At 44.0% G+C, this 11,138-nt stretch overlaps 1 protein-coding gene across 1 annotated transcript; it reads right to left on the minus strand.

The window, feature by feature from the left end:
• Positions 1-4,491: 4,491 nt before the first annotated feature.
• YARS2 (tyrosyl-tRNA synthetase 2) lies at positions 4,492-10,761 on the minus strand. The gene is made up of 5 exons (XM_086467683.1): positions 9,950-10,761; positions 8,277-8,444; positions 6,162-6,317; positions 5,660-5,830; positions 4,492-5,202 (listed from the first exon to the last, which is right to left on the minus strand). The coding sequence occupies exons 1-5, from the start codon at positions 10,759-10,761 to the stop codon at positions 5,043-5,045; spliced, it is 1,467 nt and encodes a 488-aa protein (XP_086323809.1). The 3' UTR covers positions 4,492-5,042.
• Positions 10,762-11,138: the final 377 nt, after the last annotated feature.

Here is an 11,138-nt window from a genome sequence, read left to right on the forward strand (position 1 = left end):
AGCACAAGGAGTTATGTCTGACAGGTGCAACTTTTGGATACTTTTATGCATGATCTGAAAGAATTCATGCAGAACACAGAAACACATCCTGTAGTTTTAAACAGCCTAAAATGTCGTGATGTATGATGACGTGTAATGAATACAACGGAAGTAACTTTAACTTCTTGCATTGTATCCAGGGATGGTAGTTCTCAGATTTAGAACTGTGACTGTAGTGAAGCGCAAGCCGCTTTCCAGATCAGTTTTGGTGAATGGTGAAAGCATAATAGTTTTGTCAAAATCATTACATTACATTTCTGTTTGGAATTCACTTGATACCTCTCTCCCTTTTACTTTCAACATCTAAGTGTGTTTTCAACAAGGTAGAGCCGTCCATAAGTGAACTGCTACCTAAGCTTTAACTCCCAAAGGTCAGTCAGTCTCTTGTGAAGAAGTGTTCTGACTTGTAAAGTTTTGAAATGCTGCATAGAGCAAATGAATTCCATTTGTTCAAGAAATTCCTGCAAGTGATAACTGGCTCTGTAATATCATGTGAAATTTCCACAGTGTTAATTTGTTTTTTGAAATGTTATGACTTTTTTTTTTTGTTAAGTTTCACAAAAGTTTTCAATTTGGTAATGTTTGAGTGCCAAGAAATGAACTTGATTTGTAACCCTTAATGCAAGTCTTTAAAAATCCATGCTGTAACAATCCGGTTGTTAAATAAACAGATAATAAGCTAATTATCCCAGAAATAAAGTTTTGAACTGACGTGTAGTTCAGGTGTCAGGGCTTACATGCTCTTACAAGTTACTACTCTACCTACCTACATTTGTACAGCCTTAACATATCTTTGCACTTGCCCTCATGCAATTCTGCGTTGTTAGTTCTGGTGCAGCTGCACAAGTAATAGTGTAGACAGGCTGCTGGTGGCCATCAATGGCTTTTAAACAATTCGTTGTCTGGAATTGAACTAAAATACTTAAAATGCTACTGCTACTGCCACCATTAAAAGAAATGATGAAGAATGGAAAAAAAAATAATGAAGGCAGCAACAGAAAAATTCCTAGAATAGACTGATGGTTTACAAGTATCTTCTAGTCCACCTTATTTAATTTAAACTTTTAATACTTTTGTCATCAATGCACAAATTTCAGCTAACTTTAAAGAACTTGCTATGCAGTGAAACACACAATCATGGGGGAGAAAAACCACTGTACCTAAATTTGGATTAGTAAATGTTTGACATTAATACCTGACCTATGTGTGGTACTACTGTAAATAAAACATAGTATCTCTATGTGAACAGAGTTTGTCAATAAATTGCTGGGGATTTTTAGTAGTGAGTTTCAAATTTCACTTGGTGGAAGGAGGTAAGTAAGGGGGGGTGTCTGTGTGCTTCAAACTGTATCCTGAAGTAAACATAACAAAATTTAGGTAAAAAACTTGCCTTTATGGAGGACTGACTTTGAAAGGTGCCAGATTGGATGTTGCAAACTCAGGTCCCTGCTGTGCGGAATACAGCAGGAGGAGGAACTTGGCAGTCTGTTGTGACCCTTTGGTAACTGGAAATTAATTATCTGGAGTAATTTTTTTCCCCACAGTTAAATGCTTTGGCTATGAGAGCAAGTGCTAGCTAGTGGGTTTTTTTTTTTTCCTGTAGATACTGAAGATCTTGAATGCATCTGCTTTTTAACTTGTTGCCAGTTAAGCTCTGTGCTTTGAGGTGAGTGCTAGGTGATTAATAATTCAAAGTTGAAGAGAAACAGAGTAGACCACCTAAATACAGTTTTATGCCCAGTGACAGTGTTTAAATTAGTGAAGGTGCTTTCGTGCTTCAGGTGCTCCCTTTCAGTTTACTTGCTGCACACCCTTTCACCCTTTACCTCTTCGTTACTAGCTGCCACAATAATGTTAAATTCAAGTTCTCCAGTTATTGCTGTCCCCAGATGCTGTACAAATATTTGTGTTTGTTTTTTCTTAATATCTGGCCCAAATAATTACTTTTCTTCTTGCACTTCCAAATCATACATTTGTAGACACGTTAAATACTTTATTAGTTACTACTTGTTTACAGTTGAACAAGCTAGGTCTCTGATTACCTGAACATACCTGTTTTGGTGTGGATGAGAAACAAAACCAGGCTAAAGAAGAATACTCAATTTTTTGTCATCCTTGATTCTCAGCCTAAGTGTTCAAACACTCAGTTGCAATACCCTGTACAGTCATGAGAAGTAGTGGTTGTGTCCAGCTGTTTCTTTGGAAAAAGTCAGGGAAGGGTTTTGGCTGCTAGGAGTTGGTCAAAAGGAAGCACAGACTAATTTCTTGGAGTTTATGGATCTTATTAAAAATCTTGTCTGCAAAGGATTTAAATCCCTTTTTTATTTTGTATTTGTAAAAATAAATAAAATCCTTTTAATACTTGATCAAAGTGGGTACTAATGCTTTTTAAAAAAAAAAAACAAAAACACCTGAAATTTGTGGATATAGACGTGTATCTACACCATTTGGAGATGAAGGAAAAAAGGCAGGAGAGAGAGAGGAGACATGAAATGCTACTTACTGTACTCCTAGGAGTTTATTTCCTGCAACCAGGAAGTAACTGTCAAATCTGATCTGTTGTGTTTCTCTGGAGGCTAACATGAGTGTGCACTGGTGTATGTTGCTGTATTGCTATAATGCTTCTGCCATCTAAGGAACTAAGTGGCTCTATTAAAGTGGATGAACTTAACTTTCCCTTCCCTCCTTCTACCCTTTTTACATCAAAGTTGTGATTTTTCCTCCGTATGCTTTCTCTAGGGTCATTACTGCAGCTTAAGGCAAAGTAACACGCAACACAAACTCGTCTTGAGAGCTAACAGGGTAGGTAGAGCTTCTTTTTAAGGTAGGAATAACTCAACTACATTTTTTTTTTCTTTATATAACAGATTTCATTATCAGGCAGATAAATGGGATCTAGGAACTGAAATTAATGCTAATAACTCCACATGGTGAGCCACTGAAAGTGCTACCACGTTACAGTTTAATAATTTGAAGAAACTGTGATGTGTAAGCAGCAAGCCACTATAATTTATTACTATTGAAATCTTGATTGACAGTGCAAATAAAGCCAACATCAAGTTGATCAAAATCAAGTAAAGAAAAGGGGAAAAACCCCAACAAAAACAACCCACCTAAAAAAAAACAACCCCACCACTCAACAACAGAAGCTCTGTTCCCGACTACAGAATACCTGGATTCTTGAGACTTAATAACATTTGTTGTAATTTCCCCATTCTCCTCCTAGGCTGGGTGGTTTTCAAATAGCTGAAGTACCATGGCTTACTCTAGCCACATAGGAGATGGTGATGAGTGACCCCATTCAAGTAGCCAGGATTAAGGCCTCTCCCCTTGTGGCTGCTGCAACTGCAAAACTAGTGTTTAAGAGTTTTGTGGACTAGGAAATTATTCTCCTTGGCCTAAGAATGAGGAGGAGTACCGTACCCTAACCCCTGAAAACACCATGGCAGCCAAGGCCCAAAGCAATCAGTCACCTCATCAATCAGACAGAGGGTTTCCTGTGTGTTTGCGCTGGGGCAAAGAGGGTCCCTTAATAAAAAAGGTTCTGAGCCCGCCAGCACCATTCCTAAGTCAATTAACCCGTTCTAAGTACTTCAGACGTGGCCTTGTGCTACACATAATCTTGGTAACCACCTCTGGGTTGTGGTGGTGTTCAGCTGACCTGGCTGGAAGTACTGCTGCACCTGTGTTGCCGAAGCAACCCCATCCCAAACCCCACCATGGGCAGGGACTGCAGCAAGGTGGTGTGCTGTGTAAGCGGCTGTAGTAGCCAGTAATAAAAAGGCAGGGGTGGGTGGTGTTTCAGAGCAGTAAGGCAATACTACCTTTAAAGGTAGGTGTTGCTATTCTACCAACTCTCGAAGTACATTCTCACTTTCATGCTGTCTTAACAAGAAATTGAGGAAGCTATGATCCCAAGGGGTGGCCAGGCCGTAAGCAGTAGGATCGTTTTCTGCTCTTTCATGAAGACGTGCAGCTTTTGCATGTTGCCCTATCTGAAGGGTCTGACTTTTTTAATTGCAAAAGCACTACAGCTTCCCTCGTGTGCTTCCTCGTCCGGGTACCCTTATGCTGCTGTTGACCCACAACTCCTAGGCATCTAAAATTAAAAAAAAGCTTTCACATACATGCTTCAAATCTTCTGGTACAATATACTATCTTGCAACTGACTGTAGAGCCCACAGAACTAGTGACAGGATATACCTTCGACAAAGATGCTAGATGGCACAGATGCATCCACACAGTTCACAGGACTGAAGCAGAATGTCACCTACATTGTAAGTGACACTAAGCACACAGAGGGCACAGAAGGGATTCATCAGCCTGATTTAAGCTTTGAAAGGCTCTACGCTCTCTTACATTTGAAAAAGTGAATTTGCTGTGTTACCATGTTACAGCTGGAAAGCTTTTATGCAACGTGCCCCCACACATAACCAATAAGGAGCATACATCTTAGGACTGAAATCATTCTGCTTATTTATTGTGCATCTTTTGCAGATTCCTTCAAAGCAAACCTGTTCAGAAAAAAAATAAAATTGTTGATCGTAGGTTGGTTGTCCTTACCCACTTAAGCAGGTTTCTCTGTTAGGGTGACGTCAAACTGGACAGCAGCATTCATCCCCTGTAAGAAGTACTGGTTTCAGTATGCTTTTGCTCATCTTCTTGCTGTGGATTATGCTGTAGAGTACCTGGCCACAACACAGAAGGTTGTTAAAGGAGGGGAAGACCATGTCCACCTTTGGACTTCGAAATTAATCTTTTCATTTTCTTGTGCATATCCTCTTATGAATGGTGCTTTGAATAAGGTAGAGTATCTAAAAATCTCTTCAGTGGTATAACTTAGCTGCCTTCATTTGAACTCTGTTGGTGTATTTTGAGAATGAAACCATGGTATCGGGCAGTCTGTGAGCTGTGTAGTAATGCACGGTATAGAAATATCTTCAAGTACGTCTTTTAGCAACAGAGCTGAAATTCTAGAGTCGTTTTAGGGAGACGTTCTGTTGTCACAACTGCAGCCACTTTATAACGTAGTAGTTTTTCTTTCCAATCCTAAGCAAGGATACTCCGTTCTTGAGAATATGCTGTCCGAGAATAAGAACAGTCTCTGGATTAGTTACTCGAATCCCATTTATTGAAACTCCACCATCTGTGATTTTCTGGTACCTTAAAAAAAAACAACAAAACATCAACTGGTAATTGCAAGAAGCAGCTATTTATTGCTGTTAAGTATTGAAAGTTCAGTTAAGGGTTTTTTGGTTGGATCCATAATTGAATAAATTTTAATTCTGTTGCAATTTGCTTTCAGTCCAGGTCAAGAGGGACTGAAATTAACCTTAAGCCTCTGCCACTCCCCTTCTTTCTGAGAGGTATAAGGAAACTTAAGCTGTAGACTGTCCCTTCATCAGCTGTAGATTTTACAGCTAAGGTACAAGAGACTGCATTATCCTACACTTTCACTTCAAAAATGGAATGAGGCTACCTGCTGCACTCTTCTTTAATGCTGGCATGTAGCTCCCTAGCCTGTTTCTGTTCGATCTGGCCGTCCTCATCGTTTAACCTCTGAAAAGCACTGCAGCCTGTTCACATAAGGTATTACCGAAGAGCACGGGTGATAACATACCCACTAGGTCCATCTGGAATGGCGTTTGCTTTGCGACACAAATCAAGAACATTCGTTCCAGGTTCAAGCAGCAATTCAGCTGAAGGAGCTTGTCTAAAAAGTTCCTGTAACTCTTGGTCAGACATAGCTTCCAGTGCCTCCACGCTGCTGTAATAAAGGGCCTGAGTACACCTGCGAGAACAAAGATCGCTCAAAATACAGCGCTAGTCCCATCTTCACAGAAAGTGCTACTCAACCAATCGTGTTCACCTCCCCAGCTTTTTCCAAGGGTCCACACAGTAACAGAAGTACTTAAAGTACATCCCAATTTTTTTTTCATAAGCCACTGCACTGCAATATTTTTTTTATATTGTTAATGTATCTTTAAGTCTACGGAATTACTAAATTTTTCTCTTTTAACAGCTGAGCAACAACTAACTACATGAAAATAGCTCCTGAAAAGCTATGGATCATTACCATTGAGTACATCTTAAAGAAAACTGCTTAACAAATCAAACTTCACCTCTTAGCAGATTCTAGCCCCTCTCTACCATGAACAAGCTTGGTTACTTCTGCAGCAAGTCGTTTCTGAGGGCCCCATTTTTCAGGTTCTTTAGCATGCATCTCCATGATGTGGTCAATCTCCTCAAGGGGAAGGAAGGTGAAGAGTTTCAGGTATCTATGAGCAAGGAAAAAATGATTTTGTCTATATAGCCATCAGTACAGACTTCCTGCCTTTGTCATCCTAATTTCACTGGTTACACTAAAATCACTCTTAGTCAATTTAAGAAACCCACATTACAGATATTCTGTCCTTTCAAACAACTCTTTGGTTTTGCCCACATGCTTCAGCTTACCAGGGTAACTCACATTTTAGTTAATATTCTGCCTAGGGTAACGTCTTCGGACGTAAGATCGTTTCAGATGCTTTTATGAAGCTGGTATTGCAATCAACAACTTTGTTTTCTTGAAACGTTTACAGTATTTATTGCAATTGTGTGTCGACTAACAAGGTTTTATATTATAGTCTTAGTAGTTGCACAATAAGCTAATGCAAATTAACCCTGCCAGCCTGTGTGATCACGGGACAGAGGTATGCTAGGTATTGACAAGTATCTCAGCAGGAAGATTATTTAGGATCATCAGGAATTTAAAGGTGTGTATCTAAGTGTACTCTTTACAAGAAGTCCCTTTTAATGGGCTTGCAGTACCATGAAACGCAAAGTATTAGGAAATAAAGGGTACCTTTACTGTTACAAAATCTGAATGCATAAAACACTTAAACATTAAGTACTGACATACCTTTCTTACCAGTCAGAAAAACGTGGATGCAGAACCTAAATTTGAAATATCGGGGCATAAACCTTTGAGAAAGGTAACTGAGTTATGAGACAGGTTCAGTATAAAAGGGAAGGACCTGTCTGACGTTTATGAAGACTCAGATTTAACAGTGATACTGCAGTTTACAGAAAAGCAAATTTAGAAGAGACTATATAGCAACTTAGTAAAATTAACGTAATGCCTTGAATAAAGCTATCAACTATTTATTTTCAGCCACGTAACCAGCACACCAGCATGGAGGCTAACCAGCAACAAAGGCAACCTGTCAAACGGTATTCCTCTTATTTTCACTACCATTTCATGTTCTCATCATATGATTTTAATATTTTTACACAGGTCAGTAAGAATAGGAGTTCTGTGTGGTTAATGTGGATTCAGAGATAGCACAGTGAATCCAAGACCACGTTTTGCTCATTGGACTTGCTCTACCCTAAGTCATGATTATTCACAATTTTGTCTTTGTACGTGCTACAGCTTTCAGCCGTAACTGGACAGTGTAACTGTCTCCTATGCGTGTTTTCACCTAGACCAGTGGTCTCCACAGTGGGGTGCCAGCACCCCAGGAGGTATGCAAGGTGCAGGAAGAAAATTTTAGGACTTCCGTAGTACATTTATATAATGTATAAATAAATATACATATATTGGGAGCGCACACGCAAAATTTTTTTTTACTGATGGGGTGCATGATCCAAAAAATTCAGAGACCGCTAATCCAGACAGTTAATACAATCATAAATAGGAACTTCTTGGCTTTTCCCTAACAAAGCACTATTTCAATTTGCTTAGGGATATGCGGTTTCTCTTGTGATGCCGTTCTAGAAGCTGAACTTTATGTGTTTCTTTATAACCAATTAAGTAGCTTCTCACAATTAGAATGCGGTGTTTCTGAATACCTCGTACTAAGTAAAAACTTGTAGTAATTAGTACCTATTAAACTGCAGTTGCTTATTAATCACCAGGAGAGATTTCATTCAATACCGTAGTGGTGTTACGGCACCGAAGCTAACATACCTCACAGGGTAAAGTCACCCCAGCGGCAGAACAAAATGCATTAAGCTTTACTTCTTTTTTCATCCACATTCTAATTCTGTGATGCGTATGCCAGCATATGAAGACAGGTTCCACAATCCTGTGTACTTAGCAACCAGTCATGCCTGTTTCTTTAATGAATGTACCGCTATAATTAACATATACTTCTACAACGAGCTCACGTATCCACATGAAACAGTTACAAAGAACAGTTAGGATCAGGTTTTATAAACAATGACAAGAAGCAGGATGGAGAAAAACTACTTACTTTTCAACTATGTTATCTTGTTGTCTGACAAAAAACTGATACAGCTCAAATGGAGAAGTCTTATCCCTGTTTAGCCAAACTGCATTGCCAGCAGTCTTTCCCAGTTTATCTCCAGTAGTACTGGTAATAAGAGGTACTGTAATTCCAAACACGTCTGTTCCTGTCATCCTGAGAAAGAGAGGAGTCACTGCATGTTAAAAAAAAAAAAAATTAAAAAATCGCATCTTGGTAAAGTTGACTAAAACATAAGCAGTCCCTAAGATTCTATCCTTGATACAAAGCACTTAAGTAAGACGGGGGGGGGTGAGGGGCAAAACATGACAGAACACTGTTTGGGAAGAGTGCTTTAGAAAAAAAAAACAAAACTTGAGCTTAAAAATTCAAGTTCTTTTGTGCATAACAAAGAGATTTCCATACTTTCGAATTTGCTAGTGCTGTTGCTCATGAAACTACTTATTTAAAGTATGGAAATCTCTTTGTCCTGTACGTTTGTCTTTTTCTCTGAGCACTAACTGAAGCTGCTCGTGTGGCTGGAACACTTGTAACGCTTTTCTTCCGTGCTGGCTCTCTCACACCTTGTAACAGACAAGCATGTATCGAAGTAGAAGCATTGCCATGTGTGCCTCGATTTGCTTGTATGCTTCTGTGAATTTTGTAAGACTCACACCAAATTTGGTGGATAAGCAAAAGCTCATCATCATCGGGTTTCACTTAATTTCTGAGAGAAGAAATACAACCATCGTTACCAATATACTACAACTGCCTCTGCTTCAGTGTGGTCACGCTAGAACGTGTTTGCCAGCAGAAGACCCATCTCAATTTTGTCCCACGTTTCAGAATGCCCGATTTCGGTTCTTGGGCAAACACGTTCACTAAAACAAGAACGCATCCCTTTTGTTAAAAGTGCATTAACATTTCATAGAATCACAGAATGGTTTGGGTTGGAAGGGACCTTCACGATTATCTAGGTCCAACCCCCTGCCATGGGCAGAGACACCTCTCACTAGACCAGGTTGCTCAAAGCCCCATCCAACCTGGCAAAGGTTTCATGGCTAGACACCACGGCCAAAATGTACGTAGGTGCATTTATCTTTAGCTGGATCAAGTTGCTCAGAGCCCCATCCAACTTGACCTTGAATGTTCCAAGGGATGGATGCTCTCTGGCAACCTGCTCCAGTGTTTCACCACCCTCAGTGTAAAAAATTTCTTCCTTCTATCTAGTCTAAATCTACCCTCTTTTAGTTTAAAACCATTACCCCTCATCCTATCGCAACAGGCCCTGCTAAAAAGATTGCCCCCACCTTCCCTGCAGGCCCCCTTTAAGCACTGGAAGGCCACTATCAAGTCTCCCCAGAGCCTTCTCCTCCCCAGGCTGAACAACCCCAACTCTCTCAGCCTTCCCTAACAACAATTAAGATCAATTAATTCTTCTTCTCAAATCCCCCAGCGCTACCTAAAGCCAGCTCTCTGAGAAGCGACTCCTGCTCCTGGTGCTTTGGGGACTGTCAACACGAAGCTGCACTGAGCGAGGTGACCTGACGCCCTCACACGCAGAATCACACAGGATCGCAGAACCACCCGACACCCCGACCGCCCCCGGGGCACACCCCGCCGGGTCATCGGGGAAGATTCCGCCTCGCCCGCCCGCCCGCCCGCCCCCACCCCCGGCTTACTTGGTGACGAGCTCGTAGCCGGACATGATGTTGCCCATCTGGTCGGCTCCCCCCAGCTGGACGCGGCAGCCGTGGTGCTGGTGGAGGTGGAGGAAGTCGTAGGCCTGCAGGGCCGGGTACAGGAACTCGGCCAGGCTCATCCCCTCGGCGCTCCGCAGCCGCGCCTGGCAGCTCTGCCGGCTCAGCAGCGTGCCCATGCGGAGCCGCCCGCCCGCCCCGCTCAGGAAGTCGAGCAGCGGCTGCCGGCCCAGCCAGCGGGCGTTGTCCAGCACCGCCGCCCGCCCCAGCCGCCCGCCGCCCGCCCCCCAAAACACCTCCCGGTGGTTCTCGAAGAGCCGCTCCAGGCCGGCGCGCAGCCCCTGCGCCTGCTCCCGCACCCGCTCCGCCGACAGCGGCTCCCGCGCCCGCTCCCGCCCGCTGGGGTCCCCCAGCCGCGCCGTGGCCCCGCCGACCACGGCGATAACGTTGTGGCCGGCGCGCTGGAAGTGGAGGAGCGCCATGACGGCCAGCAGGTGCCCGACGTGCAGCGAGTCGGCTGTCGGGTCGAAGCCGCAGTAGGCGGTGAGGGGCGGGCGGCCCGGCTCCAGCAGCCCCGGCAGCTGTTCCTCCGCGCTCTGCGCCGGGAACACCTCCTGGAAGAGGCCGCGCTCGCACTGCTCCGCCAGCAGCCCCCCGGCGCCCCGGGCCCGCCGCGCCTGCTCGTGGGCTCGCCGCCGGAACGGGAGCGGCGGCGGGGCCCGGCGCAGGCCGCCCCACAGCCCCACCGCCCGGCCCCACCGCCGCCGCAGCAGCAGGAGCGTGGGCGCCGCCATCTTGTCCGGGGGACGCCGGGAGCTGGGCGGGGCGGGGCGGGGGCAGCGGGAGGGCCGGGCCGGGCCGGGCCGCTGCTGCCGGGGCGGGGCTCCCTGCGCCCGGGCTGGGCCCCGGAGGGGCAGGGGAAGGCCGGGAAGGGTTACGGTGCCGTGTGGGGGGTTACCCGCTCGGGAGGAATCGGGAAAGGCTTTAACGGGAGAGTGCTGCAGGCCTGTGCGCTGGCCGGTGGTTGTCCTTGGCGATGTTGAAGAAGATGCGCACAGAAACGGGGTGTGTCGGCTCCTCCTTCCGTTTGTTTCCGACCCGAAATACCGGGATTTCAAACTGCTTTTAGCCTAAAATACAGGCATTGGGAATCAGGCCTTCAGCTTTGCGT

This window comes from Leptosomus discolor, chromosome 1 (genome assembly GCF_034619465.1).
Source record: "Leptosomus discolor isolate bLepDis1 chromosome 1, bLepDis1.hap2, whole genome shotgun sequence".
In the NCBI taxonomy this organism is placed as follows: domain Eukaryota; kingdom Metazoa; phylum Chordata; class Aves; order Leptosomiformes; family Leptosomidae; genus Leptosomus; species Leptosomus discolor.